Genomic DNA, 22345 nt, shown 5'->3' with positions numbered 1-22345 from the left:
TTTGTGGGAACACCACACTATTGCTGTACCTCCAGCTAAAGCTTCAAAGAAACTGGTTTTCATAATTAAATCTCCACTATTTACCACAACCCATCTTTGGAAAGAAGTCCATACCATGTTCTGAACACACCAAAGCATTTGCTCAGTTAAATTACATTCCAGGCCTAGTGGTTGCTTGTATGTGTAACATGAGACACATTTTTGATAATCACAGGATAGCTATGCTGGAACTTGTCCATCTCAGTCTATACCCTCCCTTCCCAGAGGAGGCTGAGCTACCTCCTCAGGGCACCTGAGCCCACTCCAAGCTTCTTTCAGTAAGTAACTCAGAAACCAGAAATTAGATTATCAGATTAAGGAATAATACCTACTGAAACGGCACGAAAACTGTTAGGGGCACCTGGGTCATACACTGGCTTCACTTCCACGAGTTTCCCAAATAACTCAAGTAAGTGGTAGAAAGACACAAATCTACCTCTACTTATTTTCCTGGATGAACTGATAACCAACAGGGACAGCTATCATTGCAGCTTGGTCTCATTATGTGACCTGGTTTTACAGGTAGCTGTCCTTTGAGACATCTTCCTTTTCTTTGATAGGTTCCATGACCATTCAAAAGGTAAAGGCATTACTGTCACGTCTTCTCAAAGTTCCTGTGTCAGAACTTTTGCTGTCCTATGAAAGTCCCAAGGTAAGCCACCCCCAAGAGGCAGTCAAGCTCAATTCTCCACAGTAAGACATGATTAAACTGACATGGTCCAGTTCTGAGCAGGGAGCACATATTTATTAGACTTTAAGTAACCTGTGGCATGGAGGTCATGTTTTGTCAGATCTGTCTTACCCCCTACCTTTGTTCTAATTTTAGATGCCGGGCAGAGAAATTGAACTAGGAAATGACCTTCAGTCATTACAGTTTTATTCTGTGGAAAATGGAGATTGTCTACTAGTGAGATGGTAACAACCAGCTTTAAAAATTTAGTGACTAGACTGTTCATCGTGACTGGGGTTCGCTGGGAAGAAATGATTTGCTGGAACGGTTCTACTATCAAGGTTTTACAGCTTGCCCAAAGTATAACAAAGGATGTACTTTTCACCAGGAAGAGACCATTTGTAGGCTTGTATATAATAGCACTAATAAAGGCTTTGACTACTCATGATCTTCTGATCTTACTTCATATGTATTTTTATAGCTCCTCACTATTAATAGAAACTAACTAGTCTAATAACATCTGAATATAGCTAATGTCTGTCATAGACTAGTTTTAATGAAATTCTCTGATACTATTTTAAAAGATTACCAAAATGATTTGGTCACGTGGGGAAGTGTCTGTCCCTTAAATTCAGGGAGGCACATCCTTTAAACTGTCTGACATGGTCCAGTTCTGAGCAGGGAGCACATATTTATTAGAATTTGAGTATTGGACTTTTTCTTCTCAGATATACTATCTTGAGAGTCCTTAACAAGGCAATCACAGGCTTTTCTCTGTAGTTATACCTAAACTGAGCATAGTATTCGCAGGTTCCCAGCTCTGACCGACTTACCCAGGGGGCAATGATGAAAGCAAAATCCTCCCTATGGCACAAAAACCCAAAGAGATATATTCATAAAAATGTGTTTTAACAGGAGTACTAAATTGATTTTCAGGATTTATCTTAAATAAAAAAAAAAAAGCATTAACAAAAAACCATGGATATTAGTCTAAGTAAATGAACATATTTAAGCCAGGTCCACGACTGAGAATTATATCAGTTCCTTTCCAAGGTCAAACTGCTCGTTTCATTCAAGAGCCACAAAATCTGACATTATTTCCAGAAACCCAAAACTTTGGTATAAGTGATCACTGCTCATGTAAGTAAGCACACAGTATTTGTGAGTTTTTTGGCATGTGTTGTCTAATCAAGCCATACAGACCTATGCAATCCAGGCAGAAATTCAAACTCAGATGAACTATTAATCATGATTTAGAAATACTTTTCCTTTTATAAAATAATTTGGTAATTTTAAATCATTTTCCAATATATAAATAAAAACTTAACTACAGTTATTGATTTTTTTTTTTAAAAGAAGGATATCTGCACAATTAGTACCACACTGGTTCAGGTGAAGGTGCCAGCCGAGGGCTCTCCTGAAAGACCATCTATTCTACTGCCAACCATGGCTGCTCTTCTCAGACTTACATGGAGATTATCATCCACCTGCCCTGGTCTTCACGCAGCCCGTATGAATCTCTTGTCACCTTGTTGCACACTGACAAGGGTCACCACACACTCCCTTTAGTTCCCACAGCTCTGTCAGCTCGTGAGGGGAGTACTGAGGGGAAGACAGCATTCCTGTCTCACAGGTCTTCTCACACAGCCACAGGCTGTCCTGCAGAGGGGGAGAGCAAGCTGTGAACTGTGCAAGCATGCACCAGGGCGTGTTTATGTATGCTAACGAAGCTGAAATTATTTCAAGGACAACTCCATGTATGAACCAACTCGAGGTTTGAGGAGGGGTATCTTCTGTCTCCAGGAAAGATCAGGCCTCACAGTTGTGCGGCTGTGTGTGGATTAACAGTCGGCAAATGGCACCCTATGTACACGTCTTGAATGCCGCATTGGACCCCATACATGCACGATTAGTATGTTGTTAGTTTGTTAAAAATGGGTTAGCAAGTGGAGAAGAAGGAAAAGTTTGGGAACTACAAATGGTGAGTTTCATATCTGCTTTGAGAAACTGGTTGTGTAGCAGCATTCATAGCAGCTACTATTTGGATGAAATGCTTGCAGTATTCTGGGAACTATGCCAAGTCTTTACAAACATTACCTCATTTAATTGTCAAGAACCCTGTGAGGCCAGGTGCCTGGCACACACTTGGGATTACAAGCATTAGGGAGACTGAGGCAGGAGTATTGCAAGTTCAAGACCAGCCTGAGCACCTTAGCTATCTGAAAAAAAAAAAAAAGGCTGGAGGTGTAGCTCAGTGGTACAGCATCCCTGGTTTCAACCACCCCCCCACCCCGCCATTAAATTGAAAAAAATAAAATAAAATTAGGTAGGGATCATTTCCCTTTTACAGATAAGAAACAAACTCTTTAAAGTTTGGATGGACTCCGTTAATGAAGAAGAAACAGCTGAAGTCAGTATGTGACTTGAAGGTACCTGGATACTTGGGCTTTAAAATAAAGGCCATGTGCACAGGACAAGAGACCAATCAGAATGGCCAGAGAGCGAACACCCCGAAGGGCCACAGCCTCCCAGGGTATGTATGAGAACAAAGTCAATGCTCCATCTCAGTCTTGCCAAGTGGAGTGGGGGGTCTTCCTGAGTGCCTGGGGCTGATAGGCCAATTTGTGCAGCCCACAAAATCCCAAGGCAGAAGACAGTGGACACCCTTTCTGTAGGGCTGAATTTTAAGACAGGCTGGGGTTCCAAAAACTTGAGGTCACACACCAAAAAATCAACACATTAGGAACAAGAGCCTCAAAGGAGCCTACAGAAGCAGCACACCAGGAAATCAGAACTGCCAGGTTTGCACATTTCAGGATGCTCAGAGATGGAAAGTAAAACATCATATTCAACATAAAGTGAATCAAAGATGGGACACAGCAGGTCAAAAGAACAGGACCACCAAGCTGCCAGGCTGACTTGGGTTCACGGTCTCATTTACTGAGTAGAGGGCACGCTGCAATGGGGCGGGGGGGGGGGGGGACGCGACAGTCCCTGCAGCTCCTCTGGAGCACTGTGTGTGCCTTCATCTCTTGGCACCTTCTGTGCCCAAAGTGGAAGTTGCAAGAATCCAGAATGTAACAATACTCTATGAGACAAAAGCTTGCTTTCTTCCCAGGGCTCCTACTTAGTGATTTGGTCTTTGCAGATTCATTTTTTCTGGCTCAGCAGTCAGTTTGTTTTAAAAATACTGTGTTACAACAGAAGAAATGGACATCAGTCAGGAGGGTCCAGAGGTCCTTACACTGCTAGGAACACAAGCCAGCAAACTCTAAGTTTCAAAACTGCAAAGAATTTCTGATCAACTCTATGAAAACCTAATTCTTCTTTGTGAGTCAGGGAACTTTCATTCATAGCATTTCCTTTTTAGTATACTCAGAAAAATACTGGATGAGAAATGAGGTGGATAGTTCTGAATTAAATCCAGCATACAGCTGTGGTCCAGGACCAGCTGTGCACTATATGGCCTTACGCCACAACTCCCAAGACCACAAGGCCAGCACCCTTGGGCCTGCTTACCTGGTATCTTCTAGGTCCTATGGCTGCCATCCAAATACCCATGCTTACATCTTCACCCTACACAGGTCCCAAAGTTTAAATGTTATAAAATAATGCCATACCCACTCCCAAATAAACAGTCTTTCCACTTCTTTGTTCTGCTATTATTCTGTTAAGGCCAAACATGGGTTCACATGTAAAAGCAGTGATCACAGACAGAAAGCACCACACTGCATGGTAACAGAGCAAGCAGACAGCCCCTCCCTCATGAACCTTAGACTCCTGGGGCTAACAGCAGCAAATTGTGGCTCTAGTAACCAGGAGAAACTGCACGTTAACACTATACCCAGATTCAGCAGAGAGCAAGCTCTTCAAGCTTTCTTCCTATGAACAGCAATCTTGATATTCACACCGATTACACTTGTGGGCTCAAACGACTCGGGAGCAGACTGGATAGCCAGATGTGAGCAACAGTAACCCTTGATGGGTGACTCCCACAGAACAGCATGCTCCCCCCACGGCAAGCTGGCTGCTGCAGGGATGCAACCCTAGGCTGCTGAGACTTGGACTGTGAGTTGCCTTGGGTTAGAAATCTGTAATTACCTGATAGGTCTTTAATCTCCCCGAGTTGCTTGCCAGCCAGTTGACAATGTCCCTGGAGATCACATATCCTGACCCACATGCGAATGCAGGGTAAGCTGGGCTGGGGTACTCCAATTCTTGCCACTTTCCAGTTCTGTCCACTGCCCAATTCAATCTGAAACTGAGATTTTTAAAAAACGTGGATTCTCTGTATTGTTATGACATGTATCCTGCCACTATCAGACTGTGGACTCCTTTGTTATCACTACAAAGGAAAGAGCTTGAAAAGCAGAGAATAATAAGAAAAAACTTAAGAAAAGGAACTATTTTATCCAGGAGTATTTTATATAGAAGACGGGTATATTAAGTTCTAAGTTTCTGAATGGGAAGGTAACAGTACTACCATGTTTTCATTTTATTTATTTATTTAGGTACTGGGGATTAAACCCAGGGGCGTTTGCTCACTAAGCTAAGTCCTTTTAATTCTGAGACAGGGTTTCACTAAGTTGCTGAGGCTGGCCTTGAACTTGTGATTCTCTTGGTTCAGCCTCCCGAGTTGCTGGGATTACAGGCATATAACATTGAGCCCAGCTATCATGATTTGGTGTATATTCAAAACAAAAACCCCAAATCATTAACCTTTTACAGTGCTCCTGAAGCAGCAGAGAATAGCTGCAGAGACGTGTCATGTGTTCATTCTAACACAGAAGGTAGAGAAGCTTCTGAGCACAACGTATTTTTAGGGCACAAAGACACAAACCACATCTTTTGCTCTCCACCATTATCTCAGCCTGAGGTTTTTCATTCAAAATATTTTTCACTCTAATTGCAGAGTACTATTACAGTAACCCAGGCATCTAGTAGGAAATGCATTTCTCAGACGCATTCTTCTTGTGGAAATGGCTTGCACATTTTCACTCTAATCACATTTGCTCAGGTACACGAATGCCAAGACAAACCATGTTTCACTTACTTTCCCCACCAAACATTAGGCCCATCCAGACTCTTTTGGGAAATTCTTTTAAACACAGATTCTAAGTCTATGTAACAGTCATCATCTGTCTTCAGCAACAAACTGAAGCTGGTGGTTTCCACAGTCCTGTTGGCAGAAAAGGGTGTGTGAATTGGTGCAACTGTGCAAGGAAACACAGCGACACCAGTGAAGACCCAGTGAAGACCCATCACCAGCACCCTCTCACAGCTGCCTGTGTGACCATGCCCAGTGTCTCACTCATGTACAACCAAGAACGCTGGCTTTAGAATGGTACTGCTCTCAATTACAATCCTCACTGATATTTACTAAGTGATAGTCAGAGAAACATCAAGCTCATTTAAGTAAAGGAAAAAGTACAATGAAAACTCTCTGGCTGAAGGAACATATTTTCAAACAAATGTCTTAGGCATTCATGTCAGGCTGCCATAACTATTAAAACTTTAAACCTTGCCCAGTGTGTTCTTAATGAATGCCCAGCATAATGGGACATTACTGTACAAGATGCATTCTATGCTACGTTTTATATTTAGTTGAGCAGAACTCAGTGACCTGGATGGGAGTGACTCTAGTTTGAGGATCTGGGTAGATCCTTTGGAAAGGTACCATTTCCAAACTCACTGATTTTTATCTACTCCTAGCTGATACTCCCAAGGCAAGGAGGAATGACTCCAGATGGATTAGCTTCTGCCTTGTTTTCGATCAGTTAATACATTCACTCGTCAAAATAAGCAGCAGCAGCAGCATCTTAGAAGATGTCTTCCTAAGGAACGGAGACATAACAGGCCACCTCCCAGGTGTGCAGTGACCTTAAATTTCTATTTTTTAAAATCTCAGTGGTTTGATGTCAATACATTTTTTTTCCTCCATCAAAAGAACAATAAAACAAGTTCTAGCCACCCAACCTACCATCTATAGAAGTTCAATAATTTTGCAGGAACATTTCGGTAAGTGTCTACAACATCCACAAAAACAATGTCACCATGAACACTGCTCTCCTCTGAAAGTAAGGCATCTTCCTCATGGAGGCTCCTCATGTGATCAGCGAGTCTCTGAGGCCGAGAGTGAAGGCTACGCAAGAGAGCGTCACCTTCTGAAAAGACAGTTGAGAAACAAGCCAAGATCCAGAACTTGTAGGATAAGTTACTAAAGTCTTTTTTTCCCAAGGAGGGGAGGTGTTACTAGAGATTAAACCCAGCTAAGGTCAGTTGCTTAGAGCTTTGCTAAGTTTCTGAGTATGGCCTTGAATGTCCTCCTCCCTCAGTCTCCCAAGGTGCTGGGATTATAGGCATGGACTACCACACCTGGCCTTTGAACTTTGAATCCTCTTGCTTCAGCCTCTCATGTAACTAGGATTATAGGATGCACCACGGGGCCAAGGCAACATCAGGACAGTTAGGAACTTCAGGTAGAGAGATGGGGCTCTAGTCCACACACTGCTAGCGGGAGCTATGTGGTGGTATCTAGCTAAGCTGAAGATATGCAAGTCCTGTGGCTCAGCTAAGCCCATCTCAAGACGTAACCCTGGAGACCATACTTGACCTGGGTGCAAGGACATTGATTGCAGCTGTGTTTATAACAGTGGGGGGAACCAGACCCCTAAGTCAAAAGCAGCCCAACAGTTGAATATAGCAGTTATAAAAATCAACCTGACCTTGAAGGTTAAAAGGAATGGCATTGAAAGGTAATGTTGATGAAAACCACTGAATGATGTATGTACAGCACAGATGTCATTTACTCATTATGCTGCTTTAAAATAATTTTAAAAAATACTCAACTATGCTGTTTACAGGTATGTTAACATATAGTAGGAAGCAGAAAAACAGTGGGGCAGGCACACGGCTGCCGAAGCAGACGCAGCCTTTGGAGGGGCAGAGAATAACAGGGCCCAGGAGCAGTACCAGGGAGGAGGTCTCAACTGCACCTGGTTTTCCCCTGGTGCTGGGGGCTTTGCCCATGCTGGGCAAGAGCTCTACTACCAGCTACAACCTAGCCTCTGTAAAATTTTTTTTTTCTAATAAATGGCAGTCCCCAAGCACCAAAATAACAAAAACAAAAAAACCTCCTCTAATAAACAACGGAAAGCAAATAGAACAAAAAGCAAGCATTTGCTAATCCTTAATGTGTAGCTAGCTATTTCTTATTCTTTATTTTTGGTATATTTATGATATTCCACAATAAAAATAATTACTGATGTCATTAAAAGATATTTTATTTACCAGCTCACAAGCTGGCAGTGAGTCACAGATCATGTATGTACAGGGACTCTCCCCAGATCCTATGGGTTTAGGACAGCAGTTCTTTCACTAGGACACAGTAAGTCAGGATTTTCTCAAACACCTCAAGGAAAATTTCTGGAAAAAACAAGAGTGAGCTGCCAAGGGGTTAGGAGACGATCAACAAGAGCAGCCTAGCACTGCATTCTCTGTTGCACAGGAAGGGTGGGTGGGGCCCACCCCTGCCACTGTCTGTGAGACAGGCGGCACCATAGAACACCCTTGGGCCACAGTGTTCTTGCAATAAAACAGAGCAGACTAAATCCGTGGTTTTGAGGAATGCTTCCTGAAATACAGACTCCTGGGCCCAAAGCCTGCAGAGTTAGTAGGTCTGGGGTGGGGCCCAGGAATCTGTACTTGTGTAGTACTAGGATTTGGACCCAGGGGCACTCTTCTACCGAGCTACATCCCCAGCTCTTTTTTAAATTTTTAATTTTGAGACAGGGTCTCACTAAATTGACCTCAAACTTACAATCCTTCTGCCTCAGGCTCTGGAGTGGCTGAGATTATAGGCGTGTACCACTGCACCTTGCTCAGCTGGGTGGTTACTTTGGGGGAGATTTCCCCCCCACCACCATATATATAATCATCACTGGTCATCTTGAAAATGCCACTCAGCATCACAATGAGATCCTACTTCACACCCACTAGGAGGGGAATATTAAAAAGACAGACAATGTAAACACTAAGGAGGTGGAGAAACGGAAACCCACACAGTGACGAAAACGCAGAACCGGGCAGCCGCTGCTGGGAACAGTCTGGCAGGGCCTTAGATGGCTGCTCAGAATTACCATATGGACCTAGCATTTTCATTTCTAGATATTTAACTACAAAAAATGAAAATATATGATCACAGAAGCTTGTACATTAGCGTTCACTGCAGTTATTCATAACTGCCAAGAAGTAGAAGCAACCCAATTGTGCATCAATTAACAAATGGCACTATGGCATTATATATCCAATGGAATATTATAGTCACAAAAATAGAATGAAGTATATTGGCCAATAAGGCTGAACCTTGAGAAATTATGCTAAGCAAAAGAAGCTAGGCAAGTACCACATGTTGTACGATCCCATTTGCATGAAATGTTCAAAATAGGCAAATCCACAGAGAAGTAAATTAGTAGTTTTAATAGGTAGGGAGAACAGAATGGGACTAGTGGGTATAGGGTTTTTCTTTTCTTTTTGGCAGGATGGAAATGTTCTTGAATTAGTGTAGATGGTCTCAGAACTCCCAAAATATTGAATCAACACCTTAAAAGGGTGAATTGTATGGTATGTAAAGCTACCTCAGTAAAGCTATTTTTTTCAGCGACTAACAAGATCACGTTTTATGTCCAAGTATTAAAAAAATAAATAAATAAAAAGATCAGGTGTAAGGAGGTTCAGTGTTCTTCTCAACAGGTTGACTTACCCTGAATGGTATAAATGAAGCCACCTGCAACTCCTTCCACACCTTCCATGAATTCATGAGGCAGTGCGCCCTCCCCAGCCTGGAATGAATGAGAATGGCAGTGTACAGGGCTGCACAGCAGAAGGGAACGCACTGCATTGGACCATCACCTGACCGGTCCTGACAGGATCCCACTGCAGCACACAGTGAGCTGCTACTTTTGTTATCTAATTACAATCTCTTTTTTGGTACTGGTACTGGGGATTGAACCTAGGTGCTCTACCACTGAGCTACACCCACAGCCATTTTATTTATTTTGAAACACAATCTTGCTAAGTGCCCACACTGGCCTCAAACTGGAGTCTCTGGGATTACAGGTGGGCGCCAGCATGCCTGGTTTAACTGTAGTCTTAAGATCATATGTGCTTGGTGGCTCAAAGGTGTTCGGAATTCCAACTTAATGTGGAATCATATGTTCTTATATTCGCTACCATAATGGTACCAAAACCACTTTATTTTACATCCCAACTCCACCCCTTTAAAAATTAATGAAAATTTTGACTTTCTGGAGACTGATCATTCTTATAAGTTCAAATAGATAAGCATGTTTTACCTTTCAGTGAACATGCAGAGAAAAGCTTCTCTAAGGTCAGCACTCTGTCCCAAACAGTTCAGATGGAACCCAAGGGACTGCTGGTGAATTTCAGGGCTAGAGCCAATTCTGCTGAGAGCCAGAAACAGACCTTTCTGCCTATTAGGCTTAGAGTGCCTTTATTATTAGAGTCACCTCAAAAGCTGCCTGACACCCCTACTCAAACCGAGTGTCACACGCCAATTCAGAGCGAGCGTCCATCAGAGCTGCACTCCAGCTGCTACTGGTCGGAGTGTTCCCGGCCTTTCCTCTGTGAACTCACCTCAGCAGAAGGGATACTGCTGGGCTATTTGCTTTTCAAACAAATCTGTTCAGCAGAGTTTTACTGCAATTTCGAGGGCCAGCAGTGAGAGAATTCTGAAGGCACTGTGGTAACACATCATTTAATTTAAAATACGGTTTGTAGCCAAATGCTGAAGAAATTAGTCCAGGGGAATGCTACAGAATGCAGCCACATAGTTCTACCCACCATTTTTTTTTTTTTTTTGCTGGTGTGTGACAGCTGTATTTACTGGTGGGTTTTGTTGTTACACATTCACACTTGCACACACTACACAATAACACAACACAACTTGGCCAGTACCACTCCCCAGCACTTCCTCTCCCTCCCAACCCTGCAGTTCTGTGAAAGGTCATGTACTCTTCATCTTTGAATTGCTTCCACTGTGCTGTGCTGGCCTGTTTGGAGGACAGCATTCTTTGGCAGGGAGCAGAACTGGTGAAAACCCTCCTCTGCCCAAGCACCTCTCTGCGGAGCTTCCTCTTCCCCCACCTGAACCTTGACCTTTCACCCTCTGCCACCGTGGGTACTCCAGAGCAGAGCACCGGAGTCTACGTCCGAACCCGCTTCTCAACTCCGAACTTATTTCCTTGACTCTAATAAACTCAAATACTATAGGGAGGCAAGAATTAAAGGCACTTGACTTAAAAAATATGGAAATTAAGAGAAACCTATCAACTCCATAGAACTTTCTACCCAAAGGACTTTTCAAAAAAGGGTGGAATCCTGAACCCGGGATGCAAATGGCCAAGGCTGGGAGCCGTCGGACATGCATCTGAGTCTGTGTGCTTGGTGTCCTTCCTCTCCCGGACACCAAGCTCCCATGACAGGTCTGCGGCAGGGCAGGTTCAGTGAACATCTCAGCAGGAGCAGCAGAGCGCCCCTGTGCCACGGGACGTCCTCTGCATCTCCCACAGGACGTCCTCTGCATCTCCGTCTGGGGAACCCAACCCCGTGAACAGATGAGTACTCAGAGAACTCACTGAAGGCCCCACGCCCACCCTCAACTGCCCACCCTCAACCACTGGCCCAGAGACAGAATGAGAGAAGGGCCCGACAGCACACACAGGCCCGCCGCCCCACCTTCCTCATCACTCCACATTTCGGAAATCTGCCTAATTTGTATATTTTAAATTTCAAGTGGGGGCTGGGGTTATAGCTCAGTGGTAGAGTGCTTGCCTAGCGTGTGTGAGGCTCTGGGTTCAATCCCCAGCACCACGTAAAACCAAATAAACAAAAGAAAGTATTGTGTCCATCTACAATTAAAAATATTTTTTTTTAAATTGAAGCAAGTCTGAAAAAATGAGAAACAGGAGAATCAGAAAATCAGATTTGCTTCAGCAAGAAAAATAAAAGCAAATATCCAACTTATTTTCCACTTCTCCCTTTAAGATAGGGTCTCACTGTATTGTCCAGGCTGCTCTCAGACTCTCAGGCTCAAGTGATCTTGCTTCAACCTCCTGAGTAGTGGGAATCACAGGTGCATGTCACTGCATCTGACTCGGCACTTTATCTCTAGTACTTTATTTTACACATATATTTTTTTGGCACCAGGAACTGAATCCAGGGGTACTTTACCACTAAGCTACATCCCCATTCTTTTTTGTTTTTGTTTTTGAGACAGAGTCTAAGTTGCTGAAGCTGGCTCCAAATTGTGAGCCTCCTGCCTCAGCCTCCCAAGTAGCTAAGATTACAGGCATGTGGCAGGTATCTATAGAATTTTAGCTGATATTTCACTATTAAGGTGAGTTAGTGAACATTCTAAACTACTGAACAAATATTCTTAACTAATTATTTTAAAATTTTTGAGAAATAAAATATTGTACTTTAACAATGCACTTTTTTTGCAGCAATGGGGATCAAACTCAGGGTATTGCGCACGTTAGGCAAGTGGTCTACCACTGAGATACATCCCCAGCCCCCAAAACATGCACCAATCTTAAGGCTAACTCCATATTCACCAGTGTTAGAACTACAGAATCACACTGAACACTTGAGCTTTCTGTCTTTACCATGGCGACTTAACAACACTTACTACTACATATGTTTTAAAAGCACATGAGAATCATTATTCAATACTGCCTGGGATGGTATAAATTTTAAGACACTTTTAGATATAGGAAAAGCCCAAGAGAAGGCTGACTTACAGTAATGATCCGGAGGACTCCGCCACCATCATGCACGGTCACCCTGTGCAGGTTTCCCGACACGAGCCCATGGAGGTCTTGACTCTCCCACACCACGGTCCCTTCAAAGCTCTTTGGGGAAAAGATGAAGAGTGAGCCAATTTCTTTACTGTTGTCATTTGGATTAAGTATTCAGGTTCAGACCTAAGAGAAATGCTTATTCTTTCCCCAAAGCACATCAGTTAAGCTATTATGCTGCAACTCTAACACCTTTTTCCATGCACATCTAGAAATCAACCAGAGTGCATAAGGCTGGGCGGCAGATGCCTCGGTTCCCCTGGCCCAAAGCCTCCCCGTGCAGCCCAGCAGCTTCCTTCAGTGGGCACAGTGCGCCCTGGGTGGATGCACCTGGGTTTACTGGAACACTTCCTGCGGCAGACATTTGGGGCTGCCAAACAGCTACCACCTCAATGCGGGAGTGTTTTGGCTTAAATGTCTGTTTTCCCCGAATAAGTTGTATTTTAAAAACTAAATTTCCAGAGGTGAAATTCTTAGGCTGAGGTTTGTGTGTGTTGGGACACATCGCTAAGGTGCTTTTCAAAAGTTCTTTTCAATCACCTTATGAGCGGGTTTTGAGAATGCCTGATATGGGTGCAGGGAATGACCCCTGGTTCAGCTACACTTCTGATCCCAGGGCTGTTCTCTCCTCTCGGCCTGTCCTCTTTTGCGTCACCTGGTTTTTGAGTTTTTTATTCTTTGTTCATCTGTGTGCAATTCTGCAGAATACTTATCTTGATCCTGTGTATGCTGTATGCACTAGAAGTATTTTTTCAGAGTTGTTTGCCACTTTTTTTTTTTTTGAAATTCAAACGTCCATAAAATGCTTCCTTATGGACTCTGACAAGCTTTTTTGTGATGATCACTGCTGAATTCCAAGTTAGCCAGTTGCGCTTCCCCGCCCCAAGGTCCTGACGCCTTCCGACTTCTCTGTGGTCAGTTTTCAACTCTGCAGCTGGCTCCTGACACTGCTCAGGTCTTAGCTCCATTTTCTCCAGAAACAGAAGCCACCAAGGCCCAATCTGCCCACCACATCGACCTGTTTCATTTCCTTAATGCCATTTATCGCTCTGCTATTTCTGGTTTTTCCACTGTCAAACTGATGGTTCCCACTGGAACACAAGCATCTTGCTGTTTTTCCAACCACCGTGTCCCCAGCAAGAGAATGGCTTGACGTAACTAAAACTGAATTGTGGAATTAAAGCCAAGTAGATGACCTCCATGTGGCACATGAAGACCCGGCTCTAACATATCAACAGTCTCATGTATGAAATGAAAAGGTGAGGACTGACAGTACCGTCTAGTTCAGTCAACAGCTCAGAAAACTAGGCAAAGTGAGTGAATCTGTCTCATGACTAGGTCAGTGGCTTACAAACTTTTTTTTTTAAAGCAATAAAACTTTTCTTCTCTACCAAAGCAGACAAAAACACTGCAAGAGCCTGGGTTATGCTGTTCAGGTGCCCTTAACCTTCATCTGCAAACCCCTGAGGCACTGTCTCCACCCCCCCTTCCTTGGAGATGACCTTGCAGACACACTGCAGCCTGTGTCCTTGCTTCTCAGTTCTTAATAAAACACAGAGAGCCACATCTTTCTCTGAGGGCTGCTCTGAAGTGCACTCTCTGCTCAGAAAATAGGCTTCTGACCATCAGAAGCACAGAAGGATGCGAACTGTCCTTTTCAAAGACTCTACTTTTCCTAGGTGTCCTTAACCCTCTAGCTCAAATCTGAGTGTTAAAAAAACAAAACCTTCCCATAAATAGACAAATATACAGGAGGGAGATAAAGAAAAAAGATTAGGGAAGAAATACACCAAATACATTGAGCAACAGATGGGTGAAGTCATGTCCTTAAAACTTTCTGCATTTTGCCAAATTTCCAACAATGAATACATGTCACTTTCATACATTTCTGTACTTTGATAATCATGAAAAAAAATGTTAACCTGGAACATATGACCAACAAGTAAATTTAAGGTCAGTCTTCCTCCACAAGCCATTACTTAAACGTTTCAGTATGTATGATTTACCAGGCCTCTGGCTGTGTGTTTCAAGATCAGAAACAAAAATGAAAGAGCCCATATCTTTAAATCACCCTAATATGGAATTATCTAAACACACCGAGATGAGGTTCCATGACAAGGGAAGGAAGTCACTGCGGGGTTGGGGCTCGGCAGGCTCCCAGTACCACCAGCGCTGTCCCCAAGGGCTCTGGGTCAGAAAGTGGGAGGTAACCACAGGCACACACAGAAAACCATGAAGAGCTTGGCACCAGCCAAGGCGGGGGTGGGCGCCCACCCCCGGGACAGGAAGCCAGAAGACAGAGGGCTGCAGCAGGAGAGGGCCTCAGGAGGGGCAGAGAGAGAGAGAGGCTCACGCACACAAAGGTCAGGGAAGAGCAGGCACCTGCTAGGGTGACTGGAGAGGGAGGGGCAGGAGGTGCCTAGGCTGGGTCAGGATCAGCTCGCCTGAGAGGAAGGAGGCAGTGTCCCCAGACCAGAAGAGCTGCGAAGCAGGGCTCCAGCAGCAAAACCAATGCCTCAAAGCCATGTGCCTGCTGGTCACTACAGAGGACCTCAAAATGTACCCACTGGACACCATGGAGGACCTCAAAATGTACCCACTGGACACCATGGAGGACCTTAAAATAGAGTGCCCGCTGGCCAGTATGGGGACTGGAGAGCCAAGAATGTGTCCCATGGTGCTGGTTCAGGTGGAGACACCAGACCTAAGGCTGAAGACACAGAAGACAAGAAAGGGTAGCACAGAGGGGATGTCCCCAGTAGGATGCCTGTGGGATGTGCATGCAGAGTTCAGCAAGCAGCCAGTCAAAAGCAGTCTGGGCTACAGTGACAGGACACCAGCCCACTGGCAGTGACAGATGAAATGGCCTGAGAAGAATAAGCCAAACAGAAGGCGAGCATCAAAAAGCAAAAGGAGAAATAATGACCCACACCTCAGGAAAAGCCAGCATGTCAAGGAAAGTCCCTCCCCGTCTTGAAGACTGCTCTCGCCCTACCCACTAGCTGACGCTTGGTGTCTGATCTGCTCTCCCACTGTGCTCCTTCAGTACACCCAACTCCACTGTGCCTGTCTGTGACACTCTGGGTAGGTAAGTACCAGAGTTCACTGGCCCAAAGGAGATGACCCCCAGGCCTGGCTCAGAAAACCATCTTTCTATACTGAACCCGCTGGAGCTGCATCTACCTGCCTGCAAACCCAGGCTGCGCCACGCCCTCCCCTCTTCCTCACACGCCTGCAGTCCATCCTCTGACGTAAGCTGTCACAGCACCAGGAACCTAAAGGAGGGGAGCAACATGTTCATGGCAACTTGTGCCAAGACATAAAACCAAGAGAAAAGGAGAAAGCCTGACAAGAGGTTGGAAACCTGCTGTCCGTGACATTGCAAGCTGTCTGCAACCCATTCCCCATGTTCACTCCGGCTTCGTGCTTCCTGCACAGGCGTGTGTATGTTTATTTTGGTGGTGCTGGGGATTGAACCCAGGGGTTCTCTACCACTGAGCTGCATCTCCAGCCCTTTGTTCTTTTTTTTTTTTTTTTAAAGAGAGAGTGAGAGAGGAGAGAGGAGAGAGGAGAGAGGGAGAGGGAGAGGGAGAGGGAGAGGGAGAGGGAGAGGGAGAGAGAGAGAGAGAGAGAGAGAGAGAATTTTTAATATTTATTTTTTAGTTCTCGGCGGACACAACATCTTTGTTGGTATGTGGTGCTGAGGATCGAACCCGGGCCGCACGCATTCCAGGCGAGCGCGCTACCGCTTGAGCCACATCCCCAGCCCCCTTTGTTCTATTTTGAGACAGGGTCTTGCTATGTTGCCCAGGCTGGCCTTGAACTCGCAATCCTCCTGCCTCAGCCTCCTAAGCAACTGGGATTACAACTGGCCACCGCACCAAGCCATGGTTTTATTTTTTTCCCAATAAAGCTAATATGTATTATAGACCATTGAGGAAACCAATTTAAAAAAAGAAAATGAAAACCATTCATCTCCCATGTAGCCCTGTTAAATAACTGAGTTTTTGTTAATGTTATTCAACCATCATGACGGAGCAAGTACATCTAAAAGCCTACGGGGACCCGGAGGTCTCAGGATGACAGGCACACTGCCTTGCACTCACTACTCCACCGAGTTCCTCCTTCACCAGCATCAGCAGGTGGTCAGCCTGGACTTACCATCTGATCTCAGAGACCCCCAGCAGTTCCCATGAGGCCACACTGGGCCCCTCACCACACTGACAGTTGCCACATTACTTGAAAGTAAAATAGGGACATCACAACAGCACACCCTTAAGCATTTCAGTGTGGCCTTCCTAAGAACAAGGGCATCCAGAGAAAAGGAACAGTGTGTAGCCAGGACAACTGAGGAGCAGACTAACTGTGACCAGCTGGAGCACCAGGGTTGCTCTTCCTTCTCTCCCTTAACTTCAGCGTCACTGACACTGGCCGCGCCACTTTTTCCTGTGCGACAAGGACGTGCAGTGACAAGGACGTGCGGCATCGTCCTACTCCTCAGCCACCAGAAACCAGCTTGGGCAGTGTCCCCAAGCATTGCTAAATGTCCTCCGAGGGCACAATGCCCCTGACTGAAACACCGCTCTTAAGAAGCAAGACCCAAGTCCAGACGGGGAGCAGCAGCCTAAGGAGCGTGCAAACACCTCCTGCCGTGTCTCAGCAGCCTCCTGGCATGGACTACCAAGTCCCTGGAATGGCCTCAGACCTGGGTGGCAAGGCTCCGCAGCCCAGAAGAAACAGGCAGTGAGGGCAGGCTCCTCGCAGGGTCGCAAGCCCCAGAGTGACAGAGAGGTGGCTCCGACTCAAGTCACGTGTATCCCCATATCTTCTCAGACCAGTCCTCTCGCACCTTTTGTGAAAAGCAGGCCTTCCGCAGGCTTCAGATGGTTCTGGGTAGTACCCAACACCACACCAGTGCTCCTGGTCCCTTGGGACAAAGTGACCCTCCCTGTGGGAACCAGTCTGCGGGAGATTCTGCCCACACTGGGAAAAGCCTACAGGAGGGACTCTTACTGGCTTGCTTCAGTCTAAAGGAGCCAAACCAACTAGGTAACCAGGCGACACTCTCAGCAGCATCCTGGCACAGGTAGCAGCACCCACCGCATGTGAGCCACTAGGCAGCAGCACCCCAGGTTGAGTCTTGATGAGGCCCACGCTTGGCACACAGCAAAAACCTTCTGGGTAAACATAGGAACTAACTAAAGATAGTTTCCTTCAAAAACTGAGATCCAATGCTTGGCCAGCACTGCTTAGCTGAGCCACAATCTTAATCCAAAATAAAGGATAATTTAATGGTACACGCTGCACTTCAAAAGGAAGCAAGTTCAGGGCTGCATTGGGGCCCAGTGTGGAGCGCTCGCCTAGGACGTGTGAGGCACTGGTTCGATCCTCAGCACCACATAAAAATAAATAAGCAAAATAAAGGCACGCTGTTCATGCCTTAAAAAGAAAGGAAACAAGTTCATAAATGAAAGAAAAAAAGATACAGGAAACAAAAAGATATAGGCACTCTTATATAATGCTAATGATTATTCAAATTGATACAATTGCTAAAATGCCTTCCAAAAAAAAATCATACGCCTTCAAAACATATATGCCCTTCGGTCTAATAACTCATCCTAAGAAACCAATCAGTGATGCACACAGAAGTGGAATGATGTTCACTATAATTTTTTTTCATAACACTGAAAAATTTCAACACATCAAAATGCAGCTAATGTTAAAAAATGACAATATTTTTATATAGCATAATTTTACACAGGCATTAAAATAGTGAACTATACTTCTATGAAAAATGTCCATGCTGTGTTAAACTATAAAACAGGGGGGAAGTATAATCCTAACATCTATACATGCACAGAAGTCAAAATCTTAAAATGTGATTATTCCTGGGTTATGAGATTTTGGTGGTTTTAATGGTTTTCTTTAGTTTATCTGCATTTTTCTATTGTTTCCCAATGTTTTAGTGTTGCTTTTATTGGAGAGGTTTGTTAAGTGGAAGTTGAAATGTAGGTGAAAGACCCCATGGCCGGCTGGGTTGTGGCTTAGCGATAGAGCACTTGCCTAGCACATGTGACCCCTGGTTCGATCCTCAGCACCACATAAAAAAATACATAAATGAAATAAAGGTATTAAAAAAAAAAAAAGATCCCTGTCATTCACAGAATCAATACAGGCCGTTTCAACTACTGTGCTCAATTGCCAAGCACTTCACAGTGGGCTGAGGTGGTGGGTGGCGCTGTGTGCATGCCTGCAGCCACCTACCCTATGGCACACTGTGGCCAACTCCAGGACTGCTGAGGCCCCGCAGGTGAGGCGTCTCCAGCACACTCAAGACTGGACACACTGAGTCCCAACCCCTTTTGGTATTTTTTTTAGAGACAATGTTTTGCTGAGTTGCTCAGGGCCTCTCTAAGTTGCTAAGGCTGGCTTTGAACTCACGATCCTCCAGCCTCGGCCTCCTGAGCCACTAGGATTAAGGGCATGCGCCACCACACCTGGCTCTCCTTCCTTCTTCAGATAAGCAGACAGTTTGAATTACCAGAATGTCTGTCCATCCGTCAGCACCCCCACTGGGCTTTCACTAAAATAGTCATGGGGTGTCTACTGCAAGGAGCCAACACGGCCAGGTGCGAGACTCTTCCCAAGTGTGTTCAGAACCCGAGGGCTCACAGCATCCTCGGGGTCTAGAAGCGATGGCTACCTTCCAGTACACCTCGCCCAGCATCTGCCTCCCGTCCTGCAGATCTGCCTTGCCCACCAACACACAACCGTCCTGTGAAGGACCACACTGGCAGGGGCTTCCACTGTGCTTTTACCTCGGGTAAGATGAACTGCTCCACGGGCTTGTACCACAGCTTGTTCACCTGCACGCCACAGCTCGGAGGACTGAAGCGCGCAGTGAAGAGGGCCTCCTGCACATGGGGGAGAAGAGACATGAAAACAAAGACAAACGCTGCCCCTTGGTACGTAAAATCCACAGGCACCCCAACCATGGTCACCAATATCGTGCCATGGAGGTTTTAGCAACTTTGGGGTTTTCTAGTACCATTGTGGCTTATTAAATAAACAGAAGACAATCAAAACTGTCACGAGGTTCTCACATACTAATGTAACCCACATGACCTTAAAAGGAAATTTGAAATGAGAAGCATTCAGGGAAGGGAGATGGAGTTAGGCCAATTCAGTGTCAAACCCCAGCGCTCCCGAGAGTGCAGAACAGACTGAGGAATACAGCTTCCAGAGAACAGAAGGCACTCAGAAACCGCCTTCAAATGAACCTCCATACTCTCTAAAAGAAGTAAGAATAGGAGAAACCACAAAAAAGGAATTTGATCTTAAGCAAAACAGGGACTACAAAAAAGACAATTCTCAGGATGTCACTGTGAGGCAGGAGCATTTCTTTCTTCCATGACTATTTTTATACACCAAGTCACCACAGGGATCAAGACCATGCAGAAAGTCACAACCACAGGTGTGTCAATGGATTAAGATGACATCTTTCATGAACACCAGTTCTAGAAATGAAGTGAGGATACTTCTGGTGTCTGCCTGTGAACCCTTTAGTATCCACCTTAGACTAGTGCATCCTCAAAGACAGAAACTATGGACTTCTCTCTAGCTAAAAATACAGCAAGAGATTATTCAACATGATCAAAGTATTACGTGTCTGAACTAAACTACTTGACTGATAATGCAAGCATTACAAATAGTTTTCATATAGACTACACGCACTAAGACAATTAAGTACATCAAAAATTCAAGAGTAATTCAAATCTCTAAATCAGGACAACAGCAGAATTCAGAGTACTGTTACTTCAGTTACCTATCTAAACTTCAGTATCAATTCAATCTTTTGTGGGGCAGGCGGTACTGGGGACTGAACCCAGGGATGCTCTACCAGTGAGCTGCATCCCCGGCCCTTTGTAAATTTCCTTTTGAGGCAGAGTCTTGCTAAGTGGCCCAAGCTGGCCTTGAACTTGCATCCTCCTGCCTCATGAGCTGGAGTAGCTGAGATTACAGACATGTGCCAGCACACCTGGCTTTTTTTGCTTTGTTTTGGGTTTTTTTTTTTTTTTTTTTTTTGACAGTGCTGGCTTGCTATGCAAGCCCTGAACCATTGTACCACTGAGGTTCACTCCCAGCCCTTCCATGAAATCTTTAACCACAGGAACACAGAGACTACGAAGTGGAGTAACCTGATAAAGCTCTTCATGCCACAATCGTAATGGCTGGAGTCACTTGTTCCCTCTTCCATTAACACATTAACTATAGGCTCTCAGAGGAAGTACTATGAAAAACTGCAGAATAGAAACTTAATCTTGAAATAGATTTATACATTATCTGTGACTCCAACACGGTATCCATTGGTAACAATCAACACTAACAATAACAATAATACAGAAATATTTGAGAAAACAGAGTTCTGTTTCCAGTAATATCAGACTAATTCTCCTAGAGGTAACAATCATGAAATCTGGACAAAGCATAAAAAGGTGACCTGAAGGCAGTTAAATTCCACTTAACATAGAGGAGAATCAAAACCAGAAGGGACCCTGGGTGCTCATCCCATCTCTGTCTGAAGGCACCACTCTAGGGTGACTGAGACTGAATGCAGACCTGCAGTCTTTCTGGCTAAAGAATTAAGAGGGTGGAGTTGGCACAGACTCATCAGCTAAACAGTGAAGAGGAAACCCCTGCAAGGAAGGGGCCACAGAGGGAGAGCCACGGTCTTCCTGTGGATTCTGCCCAAACCTGTGGCTGCTCAGGAAGCACAGTGTGAGGGCACTGAAGCAGCCCCCCTGAGGCCCAGAGAACTGAACAGAGATTTCAGTTGCTGTCCTTGGCAAGGGAAGTCATGCAGAGCCTGAATCTGGCCAGTGCAACTGCTGAAACAGAACAGGAATCCAGCGCTCTCCTAGGAAGACAGCGGGACCCAAGCTCCCACAGCGACTTGCTCTAGCATCTGGGCCACAAGCTGAAGTTACTGGACAGAAGATCAAACAGAAAAGGTCACTGCACTCAAGACAGAAGACGATTCACAGACAAGCAGTCAAGGATGACGCCTTTATAACTGTAGTCAAGTGTCTGTCAGGGAGAAACATGCTCAAAGTAATGAGCACACAAGAAGTTTAGAGAAACAGAAATTGCAAGAGAGAGTTTTCAGATGAAAATTGAAGAAAAGTATATCTAAAACAAATCTAAAATAAAAAATTTATTGGATAGGCTTAATTGTATAATTGAGATGATAAAAGAGTAAGGGAACTTGAATGTAGATCAACAAAAATTACCTAACTCTGGGGCTGGGATTGTGGCTCAGTGGTAGAGTGCTCAATCCTCAGCACCACATAAAAATAAATAAGTGAAATAAAGATAATGTGCCCAACTAAAACTTAAAAATAAATATTAAAAAAAAACTTTAAAAATTACCTAACTCTGAAAAACAGGAAAAATGAACAGTGGTTCACAAAGGGGACGATACCAAAATAAGTGTCATGCACATACAGGGCCGGGTGCAGGGGCCACATCTGCAATCCCAGTGACTCGGGAGGCCAGCCTCAGCAACTCAGGGAACAGAGAGAAAAGTCACTCCAAGGCACAATACATCCAGATTGCTCACAACAAAATACAAAGAACCTTAAAAGCAGCCCCAAACGCACACACCACTGCACACATCCATACGCAAACAACAATATGAAGGATGACTGTGTTCTCCCTAGCACAACTGTCGCCAAAAACACAGGGATGCGTCTTTAAAATA

General features: G+C 44.7%; 2 protein-coding genes across 6 annotated transcripts in view; one reads left to right on the top strand and one right to left on the bottom strand.

Moving 5' to 3' along the window:
* Positions 1-1152, top strand: part of TBCE (tubulin folding cofactor E) — a 48900-nt gene extending 47748 nt beyond the window's left edge. For all 3 annotated transcript variants that reach the window (XM_081297190.1, XM_081297188.1, XM_081297189.1), the window contains 2 exons: positions 600-691; positions 866-1152. In XM_081297190.1, coding sequence (XP_081153316.1) covers positions 600-691; positions 866-958 — 185 coding nt within the window. In that variant the 3' untranslated portion in view covers positions 959-1152. The remainder of the gene's footprint in view (positions 1-599; positions 692-865) is intronic.
* B3GALNT2 (beta-1,3-N-acetylgalactosaminyltransferase 2) overlaps positions 1-22345 on the bottom strand; it is a 47830-nt gene that overhangs the window by 5946 nt on the left and 19539 nt on the right. The window contains exons 5-13 of one of the 3 annotated variants that reach the window (XM_081297185.1): positions 19404-19499; positions 12529-12639; positions 11151-11318; positions 9471-9549; positions 6690-6873; positions 5763-5888; positions 4811-4970; positions 4229-4285; positions 1675-2368 (exon numbers count right to left, since the gene is read on the bottom strand). In XM_081297185.1, coding sequence (XP_081153311.1) covers positions 2234-2368; positions 4229-4285; positions 4811-4970; positions 5763-5888; positions 6690-6873; positions 9471-9549; positions 11151-11318; positions 12529-12639; positions 19404-19499 — 1116 coding nt within the window. In that variant the 3' untranslated portion in view covers positions 1675-2233. Of the gene's footprint in view, positions 1-1674; positions 2369-4228; positions 4286-4810; positions 4971-5762; positions 5889-6689; positions 6874-9470; positions 9550-11150; positions 11319-12528; positions 12640-19403; positions 19500-22345 lie in introns of those variants that run through there. The other 2 variants (XM_081297186.1, XM_081297187.1) reach the window with 2 other exon arrangements.

Source organism: Spermophilus citellus, assembly GCF_964194105.1.
Source record: "Spermophilus citellus genome assembly, chromosome: 6".
NCBI lineage: Eukaryota > Metazoa > Chordata > Mammalia > Rodentia > Sciuridae > Spermophilus > Spermophilus citellus.
The sequence above is the reverse complement of the archived record's forward strand: the minus strand, read 5'-3'. Positions and strand labels throughout refer to the sequence as shown.